The sequence below is a fragment of the Rhynchophorus ferrugineus genome, unplaced genomic scaffold (genome assembly GCF_030347505.1).
Source record: "Rhynchophorus ferrugineus isolate W39M unplaced genomic scaffold, kcgeb_rfMv2 rfM2, whole genome shotgun sequence".
In the NCBI taxonomy this organism is placed as follows: Eukaryota; Metazoa; Arthropoda; class Insecta; order Coleoptera; family Curculionidae; genus Rhynchophorus; species Rhynchophorus ferrugineus.
Window position 1 is genome coordinate 82,481,656 of NW_027472581.1, and position 26,826 is coordinate 82,508,481.

The 26,826-nt window shown below is 32.4% G+C and overlaps 1 protein-coding gene and 1 long non-coding RNA gene across 3 annotated transcripts in view; one reads left to right on the forward strand and one right to left on the reverse strand.

The window, feature by feature from the left end:
- Positions 1–26,208, forward strand: part of LOC143191479 (uncharacterized) — a 30,366-nt gene extending 4,158 nt beyond the window's left edge. The window contains exons 3-4 of the long non-coding RNA XR_013004518.1: positions 10,103–10,283; positions 23,318–26,208. This is a non-coding gene — a long non-coding RNA (uncharacterized LOC143191479). The remainder of the gene's footprint in view (positions 1–10,102; positions 10,284–23,317) is intronic.
- nAChRa5 (nicotinic acetylcholine receptor alpha 5 subunit) overlaps positions 1–26,826 on the reverse strand; it is a 123,958-nt gene that overhangs the window by 41,121 nt on the left and 56,011 nt on the right. For both annotated transcript variants that reach the window (XM_076396602.1, XM_076396601.1), the window contains exons 2-4: positions 12,621–12,766; positions 9,272–9,426; positions 772–955 (exon numbers count right to left, since the gene is read on the reverse strand). In XM_076396602.1, the coding sequence (XP_076252717.1) occupies positions 772–955; positions 9,272–9,426; positions 12,621–12,766 (485 nt within the window). The remainder of the gene's footprint in view (positions 1–771; positions 956–9,271; positions 9,427–12,620; positions 12,767–26,826) is intronic.

Here is a 26,826-nt window from a genome sequence, read left to right on the forward strand (position 1 = left end):
TCATGTGCAGTCCACTCGGATGACTGTCGATTGGACTTCGGAGTGATAATGGAGCCATGTTTCAACCATTGTCACATATCGATGCAAAAACTCGGCAAAAACTCACTTTCACTTCACTTGCTTAAAAACATTAAAGTGAGTGTGGAATGAACATTGCCCGAATCCAATCTAACAACTGCAATGGAAGAATCAAAGAACCTCCAAGTATACCTAATGAATACAACTAAGGCTCAGAATATTGTGATTTAAAGCAAACTGAATATAATGGAGAAATGTCAACAATAACTGTCCACTCTCACAGGCAGATGGTGCTATATATCCCTAGGCCGATCCCTAATTTGAAAAAAACCTATAACAGTTCAAATGACAGTTCTCGACCTGATACATAGATGGCGCTACTAGAATTAAATCTTAAAAAATTACAGCATTTTGAGTGCAGCAACTTTTGTTATTGTGAAAAAAATGGATAAAAAGGAATTTCGCGTGTGGATAAAATATTGCTTTTTGAAGGGAAAAAATACAGTTGAAGCAAAAACTTGACTTCATGCCGAGTTTCCAGACACCGTAATATGTAAAAAATGTAATAATATATGACATGTAATATAGATGAAAGTACGTTTATGGTTGTTATTTAAATCACCATAATAAAACATGCTTTTTTTATAAGGGTATATTTTTGGAGTTAGGAGTATATTAATAAAATAAGACTTCGTCGTACGAAGGCTAGAACTCAACGAAAAGTTCTCACAATAAATATCAATCATTATTTACCTGATATCCATCGTATGTCCATGAACTCCATTTCATATGACAGCTTTGGAGATCGAAGGGGAAATATTCCACATTTATATCGCAAGACGAACGATATATCCCGTGAGAAAGCCAGACTACCTCTCCATTACTGGACACTATGACGTTGGTGTTGATCACCGACGACTGGTACTGAGGGTCGGCACTGAAAGTGAAAAGTGACTGAAACATTACCATTATTACACCGAGATTTGTTTTACTTTTGATGGAGAATAATTTACACATTTTTCAAAGAATATCACAACTTCTCTCTGAATCTGTCACTTAGAAAGAAACACTTAGAAATTCATTAGTGCCTTTAATTTAATTATTATAGGAGTTCTGTCCTTTTGTTTAATTATATTAAAAACAAATTCTTCATTCTTGCATCCTTCCCTGTTATAATTTTAATATATGTTTAGTCCAGAGATATATCATATGCTTCTCATTCATATTCTTGACATAATAATTGTAACATTTTATCGTGTATTATATAACAAAAAGGTTTGAAATTTATATTTTTAAGAAAGTATGTGTAAATTTTCTGTGACATTATATCAATAGACAGATTCTAGGAAAAAAAAACTAATAAATATAAAGTTACACTTCTTAGAACATATATGCATTATAAAGAATTAATTTTGGTTATAATTTAATCACAAGAATGTAGAAACACGCTAAAACACTGTTGTTTACTTCCGAACTTTCTGTTTGAAACTGTGACACTAGACAATGAAAATCGAGAAACATTTCTTTAAAACTGCTCTAATTTCTCTGGGTGTCTAGAACTAAACTTGTGACCAAATTTTGTTTGTCCGAGACACCAGAGGGCATGTAAAACGGGTTTACTACATATACTACAGCGGAAACTTAAAACTATTTTTATATTACAAGGGAAAATTTACATATATATATATATATATATGTATATATATATATATATATATATATATATATATATATATATATATATATATATATATATAAATTATAGCGCCCGCCACGACCCTTTAGGCCACCACGAATTCATCAACAACAAGTTCAAAAGTTGGCAACGCCGGTGGATTGGTACCATGCGCTTCCAGGCTAGAAAAGACCATCACGGCGACGTCTCGATCCCTTTTCTTTTCTCTATCCACTTGTAACAGTACCAGTTCGAGGGCGGTATCGTACTTCCTCTACCTAACCTAATGTTCTGTCAATTCTCCCGTCGACCACATGTATAAATTATAAGTTAAAATAAACAAGTTTGATTCAACCAGTGTTTTAGCTCTCGTGCAATCGCGTCGACTGTCATACATTTCGAATCTTTTGGTTTTTGGAATCGTATTGTAATTGGTGACGAAAAGTTGATTCATTAAGATAACCCAAGGCGAGAAAATCCTTAGGACCGCCTGGTCATGCATCACATTAATGGCGAAGCCGAATATCCATGGCTGCATACTAGTTATCTGTGTTTTGTTGGATGAGCTTGTTGTTTTATGCAATGAGATGATAAAACCCAATGAAACAATCAATAGGGATCGATATCGACTGCAAATACAAAACAATGTTATTCTTCAGGGACAATTCTTACATGTTATTATTATTACTGATTATTACTTCTTTCGACATATAAGTGGTGGATAGCCTCATCGTTATTATAATACTTCGTTCTTTAATAAATTAACAAAACGCCGGCTTGGTAGCGTAGTGGTAAAGGCAACAGGACGCTCCTCCTACTGTTGCGATAGCCGCATCGTATGTCTTCTGTGATGCTTTCTTTGTTGCTCACTCGCCACTCGGTAGGTTTAATGCCAAGAACCGTGGTTCGGAGTCCACGTTAAACTGTAGGTCCAGCCCAGATAAAACCCTAGTTCATAAAAGGAAACTTTAAAATATATTTAAAAAAATTAAAATCCTTTAAAACCTTTTTTAATTATAAAATTCTTTGAAATTTATAGGCTACATATCATGATAACCTAAAATCCTCAAAGAATCGGTTAAAAGTTATCAATCAAAAAGGAAAAGATCTGATTCATCGAAGTAGATTTAAACGCAGGAAAAAGGTAAATTTGCTGTTAAAAATCCGAGCGAACTTTCTCCTGACCCCTGATTATAATAATCCAATTTTCCCGCAGACCGCAGGAATTTCTAACCATCATCTATCTATCAACCAAGAACGTTTGTGCATGGATAGAAAAGATGAAAATATAATTTCCCGTTGTTTTTCTGTTCCCCGGGGGAAGCGAAATTATTTCGATCTGCAGTCGGATGAACTGGAAGGGAACGGACAAAGAAAAATCGACTCCGCGCTTTACCTTCGTCGATGTATAGAGCGAAGATTGAAGTTTTTCTCGGTTCCGTTCTATCGGCTTGTTAATTTGATAGTTTGCGGTCCATTTTCTTTCGGCGATTGTTTTAATTGATGACCATTCCGTTGATTAGAGTAGGGCTTTTTGTACGCGGATGCAGAGATTTGTTGTTTCGCAGGAAATCTGAAGTTTTAACGTCTTTGCTTTAATTTAGTTAATTTTTTTAAAAATTTATTGATTAGATTGTTCCTAGTCATGGATGACTAACCTAACACAAATCTAGATATTTATTTAGGAGGACCCATCGGCCCTATCTTAGTCCCTGGCATAGTAATGTTTATGTGTTAACACTGCTTTTTTTCTATTGAATGCACCTTATTACAGAACACTACACAAGATCATGTGGTTCCATTTTTTTGGATCTGTGTTCTGTTTTGATATTATCTAAGAGTTATAGTACATCGATTTTTATATGAGGACCGAGTCTCAAATTTTCTTGCAATTCGCTTGATTTTCTGGGTATTAGTCGATATCTGAAGGTGTCTATGTAAGTAATCAATCCTGTAATATTTGGATAGTATACTTAGGACGTTGTTCTGGAAAACTTGTGTTATATTTATGTTAGTTTTCGAGGAACCTAACATAAATATAATAAAATATTACTGGATCCCTGAAATTGAATTCCATATGTTTCTTGTTTCTAAAATAGCAATTTATTATATATGATACTTGTGATTTTCTTCCAATTAACCTATAAATTTTACTATATTTGGACTTCAGTTCTTTTCTTTTTTACATGTTCCCTCTAACGAAGTTTTGAATCAAGATCCATTCCGAGATATTTGTTACTAAAGTTATTGGAGCTCGTGCGGTTTGATTATACGGAAACTGCATATTCACAGGTTTACGTTCGTCTATTTTTATTTTTCAGGTTTGGGTCCAATAATTTATTGGATTTATTGTCACTTTATCTGTCGCTTGCCTATTGCCTGTTATTTGACTCTAAACATTCTGGCTACAACATTCAATAGCCCAGTGTGTTGTATCAGTAACATTTTCTGTAGCTTATGATCAAGGCCGTCATACTATACCGTATTAAAGACTTGAGCTACATCTAAAAAGCTGAACATACCTTTTTACCTTCATAGGCTTTTTTAATTGTATCTGTTATCTATGCACCTGGTCAATCGTCGAATGCTTGGTTAACAGACGCAAATTGTTCTGTCGGCCTGTTAATTTGACAGTTTGTGGCCCATTTTCTTTCGGCGATTAATATAATTGATGATCATTCTGTTGATTAGAGTAGGGCTTTTCGTACGCAGACGCAGATAGTTGTTGTTTCGCAGGAAATCTGAAGTGTTTTAACGTGTCTACTTTAATTTATTTTATTTTTATTTTAACTTATTTATAACATTGTTACTAGTCGTTGATGACTACAAATCTAGGTATATATCTAGTAGGATCCATCGGCCGTATCTTAATCTCTGGTATAATAATTTTTATATGTGAACAATCCTGTTTTTCTATTAAATGCACCTCACTATACTACACAAGATCAAATTGTTTCATACTTTTGGGTTTGTGTCCTGTTTTGATGTTATCAAAGAATTGTAGTACTTCGACATTGACATGAGAATGGAGTTTGTTCTCAAATCCTCTAGCAGTTCTCTTGACTTTCTGGGTATCAGCCGGTATCTGAAGGCCTCGATGTAATTATTCAGTCCTTTAATATTACGGTGCAACTACAACATTTCTCAGGCCGTTCCTCTGGAAAACTTGTATTATATTTATGTTAGTTTTCGTGAAACATCCCCATTATTGAATTCCATATGTCCATATAGGTTTTAATACTTGCTTCTATTAATAGCAATTTATTATATACTGATAATTGTGATTTTATTTCAATTAAGCAACGCTTTTTGCTATATTTTGACTCCAGCTTTTTTCTTTTCGTGTTTACGTGTTCCTTCTAACGACATTTTGAATCAAGATCCATTCCGAGATACTTAGCGTTGTTGCTATATGGAATGACTATTTATTGTTATTGGTGCTGTTTGATTATAACTAAACTGCACATTCACAGATTTGCTTTCGTCTATTTTTATTTTTCAAGTTTGGGTCCAATAATTTATATTGTCACTTTGTTGATTTTCTATTGACTGTTATTTGATTCTAAACATTCAATAGCTCAGTGTGTTGTTTTGGTAACATTTTCTGTAGCTTATGAACAAGGCCGTCTGGCAATACCTTATTAACTTATAGGCTTGTGTATGTGTATGCTTTAATTTCTTCTCTCTGAATCGGTTTTATTCTTTTCAAGAAGAGATTTTCAATATTCAAACTTTAGATATTACTAGCTTTTTATAGGTAGCAGTTATAATTCCCTTTCCAATAGTACATGTAACTATACCTTAGCTTAGCAGCTGGTTTATCTGGAATCTGTATTTGTTACATTAAAATCACCACGAATTATAAATGTTTCACATAGGTTATTTAGGACATTCAAACAATTTTCCTTTTTTAGATTATATCTTGGAGGGGAATAAATTGTAACTAATGTAACCTGTAACTGTATCTCCTTGATTTAACCGCTACTGATGTTATCTGATTTTGTGCTAAATTGATCCCGGGTGTTTGATAGTAGCAAATGTTCTTTTTATTATTATGGTCCTTCCTCTGGTTGCTGGATTCCATTAGAATTTCAAATTGTGATTGCGATTGTCTTTATTTGCGATTTCTATTTTTTGAGGCTACGGGCCTATTGTATCTAATTTTTGAATTCTTTCAGAGAACGATTCAATAATATTTTCCTGTGTGTTCAAGTTTGCTATGAGTTTTAACAGCAATTCGAGTGTGATTTCGTCGATGGAATTGATTTTTTTTCAGCCACCGTTCAGTTTAACTTGAGTGATGTTTATTCTCTCTTGTAGTGTTTTAACAACCAACTCTGTGTTATACTCAGTATGTATGTAACTCTGTAACTTACCGGATGTTCTTGATTGTAGTTTTAACTTTTTTTGTGTGGTTCGATTTTTATTTCTACCCCAAGAATTCTTTGACACCAAAAGTGGTTTTTGCACTCTAAAAGTTAATAGAAACAGGGGTAACGGCTTCTTGTTGACTATAATTTCACCATTGTTATTTTTACGACCATTTTCATTGTCTGCCTCTAACTGGTTATGATTGATTTAGACGACCTAAGTCGTCTTCTGCTTTTAATTATTAATAATAACATTGTTAATAGTAAAAGTAAAATTATTGTACACTAAATTTGAGTTTAATACCAAATAAAAATAATCATTATTTTTCATTTGATTTTTACGTTATTGAATTGATATACCGTGAGTTCTATATATAAATGTATGTATTGAAATAAATAAATTTATTTGAAATATATATCGTGGTAAAATATTAAACAATCTGTGATGAGGGAGGATATATCTTCAAGGTTTAGTACATTATTTATTCTAATCGCGGTTTAAGAATACGGACCGTTAGTTTTAATCAGTAGTCAAAATTCCTCATTATTTTACTTCAAAACACATTTATTTAAGATAGCATAAGGCAACGATGTGAATGGCGATACATATTGACATTGGGGGCAACCGGTCTCGACCAATCGTTCACCGGGTGGCCTTGGCCGTGTTACATAACGCCTCCCTCCTAGAGAAGCAGACTCAGGAATGTAAGCGGTCGTTATTCCACCTGGACAGCTTACAATTGTTATACAAATTTTTTTTGAGCATTGATTGTACCTTCGTCCATCAGTTTGCCGTGGAAGATCATCGAAATGGCGCTGTTTATACTTAAATTTCAATCGTACCCCTCTGAGGAATGGTTTTCTAAATTTTAGTGACTCCATATACCAACAGCCTGCAGCTAAGAAACTGAAATCTGAGTCTCTGTCTAAATTTTAGTAGGCTATTTAAATTCACAGCACCTTCGCTCTGTTTTTGGTAACCTTACGCCTTGAACTGTGATGCACGGACAGGGAATCTAAAGATTATAGATATACCAAAATCGCCCTTAGAGATTTCTAGAGAGTCTAAGAGAAAAAATTTAAAGTATATTATTATTAATTATTATTTGGCCTTTCCGGCTTTCATGTTATATACATTTTATTTATCGTCATATATAAAATCAAATAATCTTTTAACAAACAATATGTATTCAGTTTGTTTTGATCCGGATGATAAATGGCAACTATATAGCAGCAAAAATAAGCGCAGTAAAAAGGCTAAAAGAACACAAACACTGACATATTCCTTTTAGAAAATACTTTCTACCAAGTCATCGGGCCCCAATTTGTTACGAATTTATAACACAAATTAAGAACAATAACAACAACAGACCGAAATATCGATAAAAAAGCATTTTTTAGCGTTATCTCTGGAAATCCAGAGACAATGCGCCTTTCGGCGCTTATTCTCTGCGGGACTCTGAATATAGAATGCCGCCTTTTTCCACTTTTATTTTTTTGATTTATGTTCGCCTTTTTATCATTAGAATTTCGACAGAAATAAAGGGTTGCCGTTTTGAGCGAAGCTTGAGCGAAATTTGGATGAATTTGTCGCTATTTGTTTATTTAAAATAACGTACATTGTACACTCATTATAACTTGTTGTTCACTATCCAGTAAGTTTTCCTCAATTAAGGAATGTTCTTATCTTATCTTAAGTCCAGATCTCATATTTCAGACCCAAACTTCCAGTTCACATAAGTTTAAAGATGACATTTTTCATACACAGCTTAGCTATTCTAATTCAAAGGTTTCCTGCCTCTTCAACCTCCTGGGAAGTCAACTGTTGCTGAGTAGTTATAGTATTTTGATATTTTTAGCCAACTTCCAAAAAGGGGGAGGTTCTATGTTCGGCTGTATGTAATTTTTTTTTAATATATGTTCGATGATTTCTCCCCCAATTGTCGGCCGATTTTCAATTTTTTTTATGCGAAAGAGAACACTTCCGAGGCAGTCCCATTGGAACCAAATTAGTACCTGTTGCCGGAAGGGGAGGGGAAATCAAGGGAAACGCTCAAATTTTAAAGACACGTAGAAAGTTGTCACATATTTTTTATCTAAAATAATCAGATTTTGGATATAATGTTATTGCTGAGCTGATATGAAGAAAAATCGGAAGTCTTTCAGTACAAAAACCATTCAGTTTGCATTTTAACCACTGACTATAGCATATAAATCCTCGTAGAAGTATTGCAGACAACTTCTTCTATGGTGGTTAAAGCGTTTAGCTCCCAAACGGAGAGCGCGGGTTCGATTCCCGGCGGGGACAATATATTTTTGTTGTTGTTTAGTTAGAACATTTGTCCAATCAACTAGCTAGATGACCTCCTGGCCTGACGTGCCCCTTATTTTCGATCATTGTTCCTTTATTTCTATTTTTCTTCATATGAGCTGTAGCGTTACTTGGCCTGCCCACTGTAATATTAAATAATGTAAATAACGTAATTTATTGGATAAATATAAAGAGAAAAATAAAATATTTTTAACAAATTGTGATTAAATCTAGTTTTATCAAGAAAGATGTATACAGTTATTAAGAGAACAAACTAAGGAAAAATATAATGATACTAAAATATCTTTAGAAGGAAACACGGTATCAAAGGATATAAGAACTAAACGTAAAAAGTAAATATGTTCTCTAATGAAAGTAAAATATATTACTTATAAAAGTGTTAATTAAATGGATTCGTCCTCTTCGAACTTATAGGTGGTATGGAAAAGAGAATATTGTAAATATAATCAAACACAACCCTAACCTATAGACTATTATAACTGTACAATTAATTGTAGTTTTAAGTCTTTCGATAATATATGTATTAGATTTGTTATAATGTTAAACATAACTTATATTTGATAACAGTACTTTTGTTTAATTATTTTATTTAGACTAGTATTTCGTTGTATGTCAAAGCCAAACTGAATAATCGACATAGTCGCGCCACTTGGTACCTAGTTGCTTTTCATTCTTAAACTTTGAAAAACTCTATAATATAATGATTTACGTCAATTTTACTGCGGCGCTGTCCTTTTCGGATACAACACTGACCGTTCTATAAAACCGACAATCAACGTAACAAAGTTCCAGACGAGATTATGATGTTATCCCCCACTTTGTCTTGCACATTCATCCCCTGTTTTATTCTTAATACCGTCGCCCGCATTTACTTACTTGTTATAGAGGATGAGATCGGGCCTCCAGACCCTCTGGTAAGGAATCCTGATTACTTTTATTCCCGCGAAATCTGAAGCGTTCCATTTGAGATGGTGATCGATCCAGATCTGAGTGATCCAGCAGTTGGTCGTCAGGATTTGGTTTTTCTCGTCCTGAAATATACAAAAACCGAATAATACCACAAAAATTCAAATTTAAATCGATTCATATAAATTATATTTGAAGATAAAGGCTATTATAGACCATTTTGACTATTTTAGCTTGTTAATAAACATACACATAAATGCATAGAACATCACAATTAATAATGTTGTTAGTCGACTTATATATACATTGTATAGCTGGTTTAAAGAAGTAAATGCATATCTATTAAATATATTAGATTATTTCATTTATTACAATAAAATTAGCCGTGCGATATGGATCAAAAGAATGATAAATTATATGTTACCCAATGTATTTCAGATATTATTAAATTTATAATAATATTCAGGCGAACAAAGGTTAATGATATTTATATATGATATATATTTATATATGATATATATTTATATATGATATATATATATATATATATATATATATATTTATACATATTATTGTTGAATAAAATATTATAGTTTTTTATGCATACAAACTTGGAACAGGAACTACAACATTAAATATTCTAATTCAATGATTCTCGTCATGATACAAAAACAAAACATATAAATTTTATTATAGAAGCAGAACTGTATAAAGATTTAAAATGTAAGTATTGCGTATCACGAAGCAAACATAAGATTTGATAAGAATGGTGTTTAGAAAACCAAATCGTATTTGTCGTAGAATGGATTTCGCTATACTTGATGCTCGATTCCTCTTTATAAATCTAGGATAAATATAACTGCATATAAACATAAACCAGGAACCAGATCTTTAAATGAATTTAATTATCCATCAGAGAGATATAGAAAATTCAGCATAAAAACTCTAGTATTGGAGCTAAAACTCTCTGAAGATATACAATGTAATGTAGTTTATTTTTGCGTAAATAGAATAGGGTAACTCTTTTCCCTATATTCTATAGTTAATTGCAAACAATCATAAACGTAAATTAGAAATATCATTGCCTACTGTACTCCCAAGCCATTATAATTTTTAAATTAATGCCAACTAAAACGAAAGAGTATACATGGTAATATATTTATTTAAATATTATATATATTTTGTGTTCCTTGTTTGTCTCTTCCTAAGACTAATCTGTTTAAGTTGACTTCATATTTTATCAAATAATCTAAACATATGAGTCATTATATTATAACATAATTTGACGTAATTTTAAATGTATATGTTTTTATTGGTGCAAAAGGAGTTGGTTTATTGATTAAAATCGTTGATTTATAAAATAAAAATTAGTTAATAAATAGATTTTATAAAATACATCGTTTATCATAGGAAGTTGTGTCGACAATATCATCTGTAGAGTCAATAGAGAAAGTTTATATTTCATAAAAGGCAGTAGTCGGTAGTATTTCTAGTTTATTCATTAGGTTATTCTCCTTTGAATTCATTTAAATTCACCAGAATCAAAATTATCAAGAAAAGAAGAGTCATGTCATCGTTTCGCACTTATTCAAGATATGTCTGAACATAGATTACTTGAATTAAGGTAGGAGTTTACGGTGTAAATCCACCGAACGCAGATTAAATTTTTCTCGTTACACCACTAGTCGTGAAATATTTGATTTCGAACATGGAATACCGCTAGTCCCTTACCAGAGTCGACTGGAATTTGGATTGTCATATAACAGATGTGAGGCCACCAAAAAATTAATTGAAATGATTCAAGATACCTCTAATTACGGACTATTGAAATATGGGTAAACTAAATCCTAGTGAACAAATCCATAGCCTGAATACTGTGGAGATCATACTAAGTTAAGAGGTATTCGATTGTTAAGCAAAGCGATACGACATAAATGTTTTAAATTAGCGTTGGGATCTATCGACTGAAAATAGTCGAAACAGTCGATTGTCACAAAACAGTGGACACAATGAATAGTCTAAAAACTAATAGTAATTACTATTTTAACTCAAATGCACGGTACGACTGTTTTTCCCATTCGCGATAACGGGTGAAGATGTACGAATTACTTTCCATATAAATAGTGAGAGAGGAAAGGACGGAGATAATTGTCTGGATCAGTTCATTTTAAATGGGCAATTGACAGTGTTACTTTGAATTTATGAAAAAAGAATGGAGTAATTATCCCAAATAGGTTTCATTATATTTAAGATTAATATTTTATTATTCTATTTTGTGCATATCTGCAAGTTTTCCTCTCGATTTATGAATTTTGTCTTGATTTATAAGAGATGAGAGGAGATACCAAATACAGGAGGGCTACTAGGTGTACAGTGTAGGTCACTTTATGAACAGAGGGGACACTATTAACTTTATTAATTCGTTCTAACATACAGCCAAATTCAGAAGCTATATTGTTCTTTACAAAATAGCGTAATTGTCCTTCCCTTTCTGGGTGTTGCTTTCTATTTATATCAGACCCCATTTCCGTAAAAATAATGACGATAATTTAAAACTGTGTCCATAATTGGTAGCGACAGTCCATTCATCAAGTCCTGCATATCCTGTTGTTATTGGTAGTTGAATTTTGACAAGATTTATTATAACGTATTATTTAAATTTATATCAAACTTATATATTAGAATATATCTTACAATTATGATTAACGGGATTTTTTCAAATTAAACAAAAAGAGGAATTTGAATTTTTACGAACTTACTCAGACTGTTGTTGAATTTAGTGAAGATTGCGAGCATTTATATATTGATAGTATGGACAAATTAGACATTCAAAGTTACCAAAATAATCCAGTCATATAACCAAATAAAAAGTATTAACCTCGGAATGAGAGATAATAATGGTAAATATGTGAAATGTCGGTTATTTTCTTCTGGCTTTTGAAATTAAGAAAGCACGTTACAATGTATGGTTAAAATGTATTTATGCAAAATATTGATTATTAAATTTAATAAATTTAATAAATTCAATAAATATCTCTTAGAAAATCCCCTTTCGTAAGAAGGTTTTTTTTTTAGGTAAACCTTTCATCCATTTGTACTTTAACTTTCTACAACTTCCCATTCGAGTGATTTCAGCGCTTCTTTGACTGATTTTGAACCATATCATTTCTTTCAACGTATTGTGGGCGTTTTTTGACTAATGCATAATTGAAAATTGATAATTTGTTATCAGTAGCGATCAGTATTAACTCGCCTCTACGGGTTTAAATTTTTTGTTTTGTTTAAATTATTTTAATTAAATTGATTTAATTATACTCACGACATCGATTATGTGGTGAAGTGACACGCCAAAGATGACTGTAAGTGGCAGAGATGAATTTTGAACTGGTCTAACTCCCGCATCATAGTTGTTCATCAGGTGTCTCATCAGTCTGGCCTCGTTGTCGTCGCCAAAACATCCCCAACCTGAAAAGAAAATAAGTGGATTAACCATAATGTAAATGTACTTTATAAACATGGACATATCCACTAAATTATTCCTTTTTTGTGTTATGTTGTTCAATTCAACCTTATCGCATGAAGAACTTTTCAAACATCATATGGACAATTTCATATTTATATATCGAGGATGCAACAGGTGCTTGCAGGTAATCTGATCATTTTTTCTCTTAAAAACCATTTTTTGAAAAACTTAGTACAACATATTATGTTGAAGGACTTACTAGGTGTGTCGGAAAAGCGTTACTGGTTTAACAGATGGCCTCAGTCAAGTGTGCAATATTATGATTTTACACATACGTCATTTTATTATACTGACATCAACCTGCCAAGCTATATATGTTATATTTGAGAAAGTAATACCATCATTATTCATTCATTAATTTTCTAATTTAATCAAAATAAATGACTGAAAGTCATCGTCTGCTGGCTTGTAGAAACTTTAAAAACATGTGAGTGATTTCCAAAATTAAAAAGTAGTGATTTTAATGTGCAAGGCAAGGAACGTATTGGTAGATCGAAAAAGGTTGACGGTGCGAAACCTATACTCAAAAACAATTGCCAGTAGCATTAAATGTGGCCCTAGAAATAGTTAGCGACTGATTACGAGCAATGGAGAAAAGCCAATAGATGGGAAGATTAGTGCTACATCAACTGAATGATAGGTAAATGGATTATCGAAAAATCGCCTTTGCTTTAAGTGCTGCTTAAAAGATTTGATCGAAGGTAATTTCTACATCAAATATTGACGGGTGGTGAAAAGTGGATTTATTTTGAAAACCCTAAGCGCAAAATCAAAATATAAGCGATTTTATTACCTGGCGAAGCTTCAAGACTAAATCGTTTTGGTCGCAAGACAATGGTCTGAGTTTGGTGGGACCAGAGTGGCGTGGTATATTACGAACTGTTGAAACTTGTTCATACAGTTAATGGTGATTGCTATCAATAACAAATTATCAATTTGAACCATGCAAGGAAGCGTTGAAAATACTTGGGTAGTACTTATTAATATTACACCCGCCATAGTCTCCAGACCTTACCCCGTTCGACTGATCAACTATCAACTGCTCGTATGAATGAAATGAATACGAACACACGCTTACAGAGCAGCATTTCGCCAATTTCGAAGAAGTGATGGCACGATAAATGGTATTGCTCAACGGAAAAATAGTTTCTTTTGGGATGTCACCCATAAATTGCCTGAAAGATGGACAAAATATATAGAATCAAACGGCCAACAATTTGAATATATATTTCTATTTTCTTAAAAATTATGCAGTTTTCCCTCAAACACCCGGTAATAACTTTCCGGTACACCTGGAATTATGTAACAAATGCCTAGAAAGTATTAAATACTGTCAGGTGATTTTACACATTTAAACGTCTTTAAATAAATAACGATATTTACGTACTCAGGCGGTATCCAAGGAATAATGCTCTAGCCACTTCCTGACGCTTGAGAACTGTTAATAGACAAAATCCCTTAGTATTTAAGAAAAGTGACTTTTCGATCTGTTCGTATGACCATCTCCAGGAGACCATTCACCAGGATAGCGACAAGAAGTGATGTAGGAATTTATATTTACTGCATTTACATTGGTATCTAGAAATTTAACTACTGTTTTGAAGGTGAAATATTTGTTAACTGTATTTAAATGATGTTAGGCATAACCGCTTAAATAGAATTAAATAATAAAAACTCAACAATTCAGTTGATGGGGGCGGAATATCCACATTACTTATAAGTAAATATTATGCAAGCACATTTTCAAATTATACTAGAAAATAAACTTGCAGACTTGAGACATATCTTGAAAAGATGAATGGGGGACGCCTAGAAACCGCAGTGAAATGATATCTGCTGTCTAAAGAATAGTTAACATAGACAAGCGTCTCTTCTACAATTACAGTATTAAAAACCAACTGTGGGGTATAGTGCGTAATGGGTGGCTATTTTTACATGGCAATGTATTTGATAAATTTTAAAAGGTTTGTATCATTCTATAAATTAAATAAAATTAGTACTAATATAACACTATTGTAATTCTTCAGTCTTTTTCCAATTACCTTTTCTTGTACTTGCACAACTTTCATATATGTCCTGAACAATAATATATTAAAAATAATGTTCCAACAACCCTTGGAAACTCAATTTTTTATGTTGTTAATAATTCTTTTATATGAGACCATTATTAAACCTTTTTTCTCTTACCAGTTGTGAAATAGATTTTTCATATATATTTTCGATAATTGCCATTTGCAAAATAGAAATCCAAGTTAAATATTACAAGAAATATAACGTTTTTATTTATTTTTTTGATCTGGTTGGCTTTCCAATTGTAGAAGTTGTTTCATGGATGCCTTTAGGTCAGAGAGTCGTCTTGGTGGCCTTGGAATTCAAACAGGATGCGTTTGATGCTCAGCTGGTATATGCATACATCACAGATGGGCGGACTTTCTCCTTTGTCTAGAAAATCAATAGTCAGCTGGCAGTGGCCCATTCTGAGTCTGAAAAAATATCAAATTTACGCCTGCTAAAGTTACAAAAATTGAGACCTTGGTAAAACTTCCCTTTTACTACGCACAATTTCTTATTGATCATTAAGTCCCAGTTTAGTTGATCTAGTTTTTTAAACAGTGCGGGACAACAATGTGTGTTCAGCTCCCTTCTCCATTATACAAGGATTTCCAAAAGTGAAGCGACAGCAACCTGGACAATTGGTAACCGTTGTTTTAACTCTTTACTTTGCTTTGGTAAATTCAAAATCACTGCTTATTATTACTCTGATTGAAAATGCCGAAGCTATTAGATAGAAAGATATAGATAGTCTTCGATTACATACTTAGAACAAGAACAAAATAATGGAATCTCGTCTTTGTGCATTAACTTAGACAAACAAGAGAGAAATAAGTTTATTTTATTACAACATTGTTTTCTCTCCCTGACATTCAATGGTCATCATTTAATGCTTCAGGAATAATATTTCTTTCTTGTATTATTATATTAAGATCTGCCAGATCCTCAAAAATCTTGATGGCGTTTGCGATTAAAAAATGCTATCGAAAATAATTACACCGAATATAACACTGCTAATTATAAACTTGAACAAAAAAAAAGAGTAATTCATCATTCTGACGGAGAACAAATAATCGATTGTAAAAATTAGTATTTGGCCCTTTTTCCGAGCCTTTGTACGGGCCCAGATCAAATGAAGCGATCAGATTGTTAATCGGCAAAGTCAATTTTATATCGGGACCGATTTTCATTTATCTTGTTTTTGCAGAGTACGACGACGGAAGGCCTAACTCGCTCCTTTATACTTTAAAATGCTCCAGCAGTAAGGGTGTTTAATTAAAAAAAAAGCATCAACCTTGAAGGTTTTATTTTTCGTAACAGGTACTTGTATCACTAAGAGATGTTTGATAATGGTGTTCTAAGACTTGGAAGCAATACTATTTATTTATTTATTTATCAATGTGCCATTAGACTTTTGGGCTATTCAGAGTATATATTTCAAGAAATTACAAACATTCAAATAAAGTAATAAAGGCGAAAGATTTGAAAAAAACCATTAACTTAAAAAAATATTTAAATAAATATTTAATTATCTTTTTCCTTTTCTTTCACAAAGAAAGTGCGACATAGAGTACGTATTTCTCCGTCTTAGTTATAGCAAAGTTGAAACAAATAATATTCGTAAGTAGATGTTGGAATTAAATAGAAAAAAATCGGGATCATTATTCCATTCCTTTTGTCACACTACCGTATGCCATTTTAAAATTATTTAAAATGAAGTGATCTATACAGCTCACAGAATCAAACAATTACTTCCAACCTTCCTTCTTTCAAAATTACTGCGCCGGCGCGCGCGTCCGAAGTGTTAGAAATATGTGAATATTCTCACTCTTATCTGTGACACTGTGAGTAACTCTCTGTCTTTTTTATAACCAAATTTCTACTGATATCTGCATTATATTAATTTGCTTTCAAGTCGTAAAATATATTTTGTATTATTTTTAAAACAAAAATTAATGTTCGTAAGTTGATGCCGAGTTTTAGGACACTGTCTCAAGAAAATTAACCATCAAGGACTAAGTTTAAACGTGGTTAAATGAGCACCGAAGACGGCGAACGAAGTGGATACCCAAAAGAGTTGGTTACCGACGAGAACTTTTAAAAAAATCCACAAAATGGTTTTGAATGACCGTAAATTAAAATTGAATGAAATAGACACTCTAAAGTTATCAACTGAACATGTACATCATATCATTCACGTATATTTTGGTATGAGAAAGCTCTGTGCAAAGTGGGTGCCGCGCGAGCTTACTTTTGATCAAAAACAACGACGAGTTGATGGTTCGGAGCAGTGTTTGAAGATGATCAAGCGTAATAAACCCGAGTTTTTGCGTGTATATGTGATAATGAATGAATCATGGCTCCACCATTTCACTCCGAAGTCCAATCGACAGTCATCCGGGTGGACTGCACACGATGAACTCGCTCCAAAGCGTGGGAAAATGCAACAGCCAGCTGGCAAGGTTATGGCGTCTGAATTTTGGAATGCGCATGAAATAATTTTCATTGACCATCTTGAAAAAGGGAGGACCATCAACAGCGACTATTACATAGCGTTATTGGACCGTTTGAAGGACGAAATCGCCGAAGAATGGCCGTATTTGAAGAAGAAGAAAGTGTTGCTTCACCAAGACAATGCGATGTATCACAAGTTAGTGAAAACGATGGCAAAAATCCATGAATTGGGCTTCGAATTGGTTCTTCATCCACCAGATCTGGCACCCAGCCTATTCTGAGATCTCAATAGGATGCTCGGTGGGAATAGATTTTCGTCGAATGAAGAAGTGATCGCCGAAACTGAGGCCTATTTTGAAGCAAAAGGACAAATCGTACTACAAAAATGGTATTGAAAAGTTGGAGTGTCGCTATAATCAGTGTATCACCATTGGAGGGAATTATGTTGAATAAAAAAAACTAATTTTGCCAAAAAATGTGTTTTACTATGGTAGGCCGGGAACTTTTCAATTGACCTGTTATATAATGCATAATATTAAATATTTAATTATAAATTAAAGGAAATAAAACAATGAACTATACCATAAACCACTTACTAAACTACCACATATTTGGATACACAACACTACAAATATCTTATATATATATATCTAACATTTTATTACAACTTTCTTGTAGACATATTCCTTTATACTTCAAACACGTTACTATATAATAAAAGTTGTGATAGAGTAGTTTTCTAAATAGAGGCGAAGTTAATATATTTGGTATACCCACTAAATACAACCACTATACTTAATGAAATTAATTGATTACCAAAAATCACAATATTAAAACACAACATAATATTAAAATTTTGTGTTTTGATATCTTCTTCGATATCTTGCCAGAACACTCTTTCTTTTATATATATATATATATATATATATATATATATATATATATATATATATATATATATATATATATATATATATATATATATTTATATTTATATTTAGGGTAAATGATGTGGCTCGGTGAATGGAGGTAAAACGAAATGATACATTGTGATACACAGGGCGATCACCAGTATAAGTATCTATGATAACAATATATATTTATGATATGTGACTATACTAGTGAAATCGGTTAATGGAAACAAAATGGTATACTTATTAACTTGGCCAGATTTTATCCAAGATTACTAAACGTTTTAACACCGCAAGAATATTAGCACTAATCCCCCTTTACTAAAACCTCAAAATATCCCGGCCCCTTATATTTTATATTTCAACAACAAACTCGATGTGATTTATGGGCAATGCCAATCTTTACCAGGATTCAATAATATGTAAATGGGGTTATTTCAAAGTTATAATGTCGAATTAACATAATTTATGGCAACCCTTACCACTCGGCTTCTTCAAAATATCTAATCTGGCTCTCTTTTCCTGATGATCCGAGGAGTTCTGTTTTTTATGCCTTTTAATTAATTCGCCTTCTCTCAGGAGCAGCATAATTCTGGCGATAATTTGGATGGAATTGACTTGCTGACATATTTAATCAAAAAAGTTCAAATAAACACTTTTTTAGTATTAAAATTGGATCCTGAAAAAAAAAAAAAAAAAAATATATATATATATATATATATATATATACTACTAAAGTTTTTCCTGTTCAAACATAAATTAACCGTATAATATGTAAATAGTAATTACTATTTTCATTTTATTTTCATTCATTTAATTTAAAATTTTCAGTCACTATTTTTTTGAATATCGACTGTTTCGACTTTTTTGCGACAATCGACTGTTTTCAGTCGATAGTTCTTAACGCTAGTTGGTACTATGTGTTCGCTTTATCGCAAGTTATATTGATTTTAAAGGTTCTTACATTTTTTCTGTAAAATTTAGTGTCATTAACTTTAGATTCATTTCAGCTTTTATTAGTAAATATATTTTCTACAAAACATTAACCGAATATTGTTCGAAAAAATAGTTTGGGTAATTTGTGCATCAAAAATTATAATGAGTATTAGAATATTAACAATTATAAAATAGCTTCACAGAATTCTAATTTCTCAAGTGGTGGTAGTTGTTAGTTTCCACTTAGGACATAAGATGAGGTAAAATGGCTTGTTAGTTGTAGTAGTATGCACTCTTTGAGTGCATTTGTCATGATTTTGCCGCGTATAGTTACCATATAACACCCACAAAGGTAACAAAAACACTTTAATTAACTTTGCAACGTTGTCTCGGCGTTTTCATGCTTTCCGAAGCACACTTTCAACGCAAAAAGAAGTCCCAAATAACATTTAATGTAAAGTCGTCGGTTAACGGGTTATAAGAGTGTGTCTCAGTGCTGCCGGCATTCGCGAATTCGAAAACTAGAACCAATCTTGACACACACACAATCATTAAGAATGATTCTCATCTGCTAGAGTCCAAAATTTATGTTATATATAATTAAATAATTCGTATTAATTTAGCTTCTAATAAATCTCACTTAGCCCTGTAAATAAATATCTTGTCCAATACACTGGATCTGGAGCATGTTTTTGCCGCTGTGGTGTTATTTTTGCTGTTTTTCTGTCGATAATTTAGCTTTTGGGTTGAAAACGGTGGGGGGGGGGGGGGTTAAAGCAACAACAAGCAGGCAGTCAAATACATCTAAGGAAAGGCTTAGAGGGATTACTGAAAGCAGAATTAGTGAGGCCTGGGCGTTTATTTGCTTATGTCGGTATGTTTAGGGAACAAATATTACAAGTTAAATCTATCTGGTTTGAAGTATATATATATATATATATATATATATATATATATATATATATATATATATATATATATATATATATATATATATATATATATATATATATATTTAAATTTATTTAAAATATAAAGATTTAAAAAAAACCGTACGAAAATGTCTGGTGCTGTTAAATCCGGAGATCTGGATGGCCATGCTAAATCGACACTTCGTGAAGTTAGTCTTCGTGGAAGAACGCCATTCAATAATTGAATTGTTGAACGAGCTGTATGTGTTGTGGCCTTATCTTGCTGAAACTGCATGTCCTCTAATCCTTGCTCTTCCATTTCAGACATAAGAAAATTTCGAACCAGGTCTGGGTACCGTTCAGCAGTAATATTAAAGACACAATGGTCATTTTCAAAAAATAGGGACCAATGATGTTTCCAACATGAATACCTTCACAATGCAATTGCTTTTATTGGATGCAATGATGTTTTATGAATTAACTGAGGATTCTGTGTTCCTCAAAATCGACTGTTCTGTTTATTGACATGGACATTGAGAAGAAAATGAGCTTCGTAACGCAATTGACGCAATTTCATTTTGAGTGGTAATAATGGAACGATTATTTTCAATAAATATTGTCACTATTTCTGCTCGTTCTTGTGGCATATATCTATCCATAATAAAATTTGGACGTCTAGACAACACAATGTTTCAAGCGAAACTGAGCTTATCATTACATAACCGCGCAATCAAAATGGTAGCGGGACTTTTGCTCTACACTATACTAATCCAGTTTTACCAGTTGTACAAATTAAATACACACCAAACTGATAGATATATTACGACAAGCAATTTTACTCCCTTATGTTATGTAAACATAGTACTTTATTCTAAATAAAACGAAATTATATTTTAGTAACCCAGGACCTTTTTACTCGTTTCAATGGAATTTGAACCTTCAGGCAAATAAAAAATACCGAGCTGATGGAAAAGGACTGGAAAACTTGCGTCTTTTTTCATACTTGTATTTCACCCGTTGGCAGTACAGAGAGAAAACCGCAACAAAAAAATGTATTTAAATACACATCAAGTTTTGGTCTGGCTGTTGTTATTGTAAGGAGAATTTTATATAATTTTCTTAAAAATATTCTTCCACTCCAGTAACAAAATGAATGAATGTATTATGTATAATGTTGTCCATGGAAGTTTTATCCATCCTAGTATATCCATTTTTATCTATATATTATTATTATAACAACATTGTTTTTGTTCAGTTATTCCTATATTGTTGGCACTATTTCAGAGTTATGACACGTTTGGTTAAAAAAGGTTAAGAATACTATGATCATGTAATGTTACATTTTATATTTTTGGTAGAGAGAACAAATTAATTTATTCGCATTATTGCATGTTATATACAGCTAACAGATCAATTGAAAAGTCCCCGACCTACCATAGTAAAACACATTTTTTTGGTAAATTTAGTTTTTTTTAATTCAACATAATTCGAATTGAGTGAAATTGAAATTAAATGAAATAGCAGACATTTTAAATATACGAATTGAACGTTGATGATCTACACATATCATTCACGAATATTTGGGTGTGTGAAAGCTCTGCGCAAAGTGGGTGCCGCGCGAGCTCACTTTTGACCAAAAACAACGACGAGTTGATGATTTGGAGCAGCGTTTGAAGATGATAAAGCGCAATAAACCCGAGTTTTTACGTCAATATGCGACAATGAATGAAACATGGATCATTTCACTCCGAAGTCCAATTGACGGTCATCCAAGTGGACCTCACACAATGACTCCAAAGCGTGGGAAACGCAACAGTTGTCTGTCAAGGTTATGGCGTCTGTATTTTGGGATGCACATGGAATAATTTTCATTGACTACCTTGAAAAAGGAAGGAATATGAATAGCGATTATTACATAGCATTGTTAGACCGTTTGAAGGACGAAATCGCCGAAAAACGCCCGCATTTTAAGAAAGTGCTGCTTCACCGAAATGTTTTCGAATTGTTTCTTCATCCACCGCATTCTCCAAATCTGGCCCCAAGCGACTATTTCCTGTTCTCCGATCTCAAAAGAATGCTCGCTGGGAAGAAATTTTCGTCGAATGAAGAGGTGATCACCGAAACTGAGGCCTATTTTGAAGTAAAGGACAAATCCCACTACAAAAATTGTATCGAAAAGTTGGAGGGTCGCTATAATCAGTGTGTTACACTTGAAGGGAATTATGTTGAATAAAAAAATAATTTTGCCAAAAAAATGTGTGTTACTATGGTAGGCCGGGGACTTTTCAATTGACCTCTTTGTGTTATTAATTTTAATTATTTATTAATATATTATTTTATATAAAATTTTTATGTCCGTACCGGTCCCCTTTAGATCAACACCGTGCTATTGTATAGTCACTAACAAATATTTGATGACATCCGTAAAAGCGACAAAAAAGTTTCAAATTAAAAAAAGCCTTTAAAACTGATTTATAGGCCCTACAACTTTCCCGATTTTTCCCTTTTCATATCAATGTTTATTTCTGAGTCTAATTTGGCAATTTGAATGATACGAGTGATCTAAAATGTAAGTAAGATAAGTTAGAGCCATTCCGAATGATGGATATATCCCATGACGCAAATCGAATAGTGAAAATTAAATTTTTTTCGTGCTCAGATTTCTCCACGTGTTCCGTTGTGTCCCCGGGTCTTCCGAAAGATTTCCCAAGTTAGCTGACAAATTGGCTCAGGCCAACAAACACAAATGATATTTACATTTGCGTCCGAAAAAGATCGATGAACTCTTAACGGCCAAAAGAAAAAAGACCGCTTTATTGTTTTTGATGTTATAGTGGCACGGTAATGAAATTAATTACAACTTGGAGTCTGTTTTCTTTTCTTTCTGGCCTCTTCACTTCATGTACGATGGATGGAATCTTACGAGAGAAAAAAGATTTTTATGAAAGGGAAATGGTAATATAAAAAGTCCTCATTCTGACTTTTGAATGTTGTCGAAATTTTAGTGTGTGGAACATAGTGTTGGGAACTATCGACTGAAATCGACTATCCACTGTTTAGAAATTGAATACTTTTTACTATCGACTGTTTCAGTCGCTATTTTTGGTTCGACAGATTTTACCACTTTTTACCAGTGAGTGTTTCAGTCGACTGTTTTTAGTCGCCGAGTTTTTATTTCCGATAATTTCGGTACACTGATTTTGTTACTATTTACTATTGACTGTTTCAGTCGTATACTTTTCGTTACTATTTTTGGTTCACGAGGTTATGATGCTTACTGGACACTGCACCACAGCGAACGGGCTCGAGGCGGAACAGCTTGAATAATTAAACAAAATATAAAACATTTCGAACAAGAAGAGATTAAAAATGAAGAAATACAAGCTACGATAATTAGTAAAAAAAAACGGGGCTGAAATAAATATTGGCGCTATATATTGTCCACCAAGACCTAAAATGACACAAGAACAATATAAAGATATCTTTTCAAAATTAGACCCAAGGTTTATCATTGGTGGAGACTTCAAAGTTAAACGTAAAGCCTGGGGTTCACGAATAATAACACCTGGAAAAGGAAACGAATTACTAAAAGTCATTAACCTTTCAAATTGTAATTATCATTCAGGGCGCGAACGCACTTACTGGCCCACAGACAGTAAGTCCCAGATCTGCTGGATTTCTACATTTCAAAAAGCATCTCATTAAATTAAATTAGTACAGAAAGCTTGTGTGATCTAACATCTGATCACTCTCCAATATTGTTAACACTGGGCGCGACAATCCTAAGAAAAGCAAAAAAACCTAATCTTACCAACAAATATACTGACTGGGACAAATTCAAATTAATACTGCAGGAACAAATTAGTCTAAAAGTAAGACTTAAAAGTATAGATGATCTTGAGTAACAAGCCAAAAATATAATTGAACAAATTCGGTCAGTTACAAAAGATGCTACCCCAATAGCAAGAGATAAATCAGAGTATGAAGTAATTTACCGCTTCGAAATTAGAGAAATAATAAAAGAAAGGCGAAAAGCTAGAGGAGTATGGTACAGAACCAGAAATGCTGCAGACAAAACTACTTTTAGTAGAAATAGTAATCAGACGAATCAATAGATCGAAGAATATAAACAAAATTGCTTTTAAAAATATGTAAGTGAATTAAGCCCAGAAGCAGACAAAGATTATTCGCTATGGAAAGCAACTCGAACATTTAAAAAACCAATTATTCGAGTACCGCCAATTAAAAATTATCGAAATGAATGGGTTCGACGCGACAATGAAAAAGCTGAATTGTTCACACAATACTTAGCTAATATGTTTTAACCTAATGATATAGAATCCACCATGGATACATCGCGTGTTTATCAACCCGATGTAGATCTAAATCTAATTTCTTTATTGGAAGTTGCCACTGCCGTTGCCTACTACCTGCAATATCAAAGCTATTTGAGAAACTAATATTTAACCGTGTTAAACATTTGTAATAATACCAGATTTCCAGTTTGGTTTTCGAAATCACCATTCAACAATCGATCAAGTGCACAGAGTAACTGCGGCTATTGAAAAAACGCTTGAGGAAAAGAAATACTGCCCTGCAATATTCCTGGATATCTCACAAGCTTTTGATCTTGTTTGGCATTTGAGATTAATCTGTAAAATGTATAATCTGTAAGAATCTGTAAATTGTTACCGCGTAACTATTGTCAATTTCTGGAGTCATATATTTTCGGAAGAAAATTTAGAGTATCACACGAAATGAGCTCCAATTAATAGGTCCAAATCTATCCACGTTAATTTTGCATTGAGGCGAAATAATAAAAACTTATATCACTAAATTATATCACTCAATGGATGCCCGATTCCTCAAGCAGAATCAGCTAAAGACCTCGGAATCTATCTTGACGGTAGATTAAATTGGAATATCACGTTAGACAAAAAGCAAAACATATTAGAACCAAAATAAAACAACTATACTGGTTAGTCGGAAGATACGAAGATACTCTCAACTTGATCTAAAATCAAAGAAGTTGATCTATAAAACAATTATAAAGTCAATTTGGACCTATGGGTACAAATATTGGGTTGCACTAAAGATTTAAATCAACTAATCATACAACGCTGTCAAAACAAGGTTCTTCGATTGATTACCAATGCCTATCGCTACGTAACCAACGAAGAATTGCACGATGACCTGGAAATCAAATGGTTTTGCGAAGTTATCTAAGATTTCGCCTTGAAACACGAAAGGATATTACTAAATCATACTAACGTGAAAGCAATACAACTGCTGGACAGCGCGCAGGATGTCAGAAGATTGAAGCGAACCAAACCATACCAACATATATAAAGTGTATACCTTTAGTGTAGACTATAGCTATAAGTTATTATAATCTTATTATGGAGTAATACATATTGATGTATGTTCTCACAGTCGTCTTGCTTGTGAATTAATGCAAGTACAAATGAAAATTAGCAATAAATTAAGGTATAATTAAGGTTGTCCTAAGGTATGCCTATCTAATAAAGATATTATAATAAAAAATTGGTTCTACTAGTTTCATTCGACTGATTTTTAACATTCTGGCTCTGTCGTCCTAGCTGCGACATTGACAAAAATGTATCTAATTTATGTTTACATACGTTTATAAGTAATATATATATAGTTTTATGATTATTTTGGTAGTTTGCTTGTAAATAACAATATGTTATACATTAATATAGCTGCATTTTGGCACGATGTTTTTCAAGATTGTTAATATAATAGCGTAAATAGATTAAAAAAGTGAATAATAAACAGTTAAAAATATTTGGCTATTTTTATGGCAGTAATATTTTGATTATTCTCTCGATTTTTGTTAAAAAATATTTTCGTTCCGTAATAAATAAAGCATTTACTTTATTTAAAAAAGTTCTAGTAGTCATTGTGCGATCATTTTTAATTATGTCATGAATTAGTTTTTTTTTCTATGATTAGGTATATGTTTAGTTTTTATTTAGTATTTATGGTTACTGTACATCTTTAGATTTTAGGTTTTGTTTAAGTTCCATTGTATTGTCTATATTTATTATAGTATATTATTTGGAAATAGCAATTAACATATTAAAATACGATAAAACATTTGTGGGGTATTATTCCATTCCATAGAAAAATTCCATTCCTTTTTACCAATCCACAGAACACTCAAATATAAAACTAACTCTACTTCGTTACTTCGTTTAAAATAAAATTATCAATTGTAGATTAATAATATTAATTAATTATTTTTCTCCTTTACTTTTTTAAATTTACGTGTACAAGTACTGTTAAAGTACGTGAAGGAATATGTACATCTATGTCTCGCTTATTCTACCGTTGGAAAATATAAGCACATATAAAATTAACTGCTTCAAACAATTATCTCTGTCCTTTATTTTCACGCAATTTATACAGGAATGTAAAATAGTAATTACTATTTTCAGTCGCTAGTTTTTTGACTATCGACTCTTTCGACTGATTTGTGACTATCCATTGTTTCGAATGTTTTCAGTTGATAGTTTCCAACGCTAATTATTTATTAATCATAAAGCAATGGCCCAATGTAATAAAGGATTTTTAAACTTATACAATTAATTTAATTACATATCCTGTTATTTCGTAAAGCTATAATTCGACGCAAAAAGGATTTAAGGTATTATTTTATTTCTAAGGTAATTTCAATTTATTAATCAACATAACAATTGGATTTAATTAATTGCC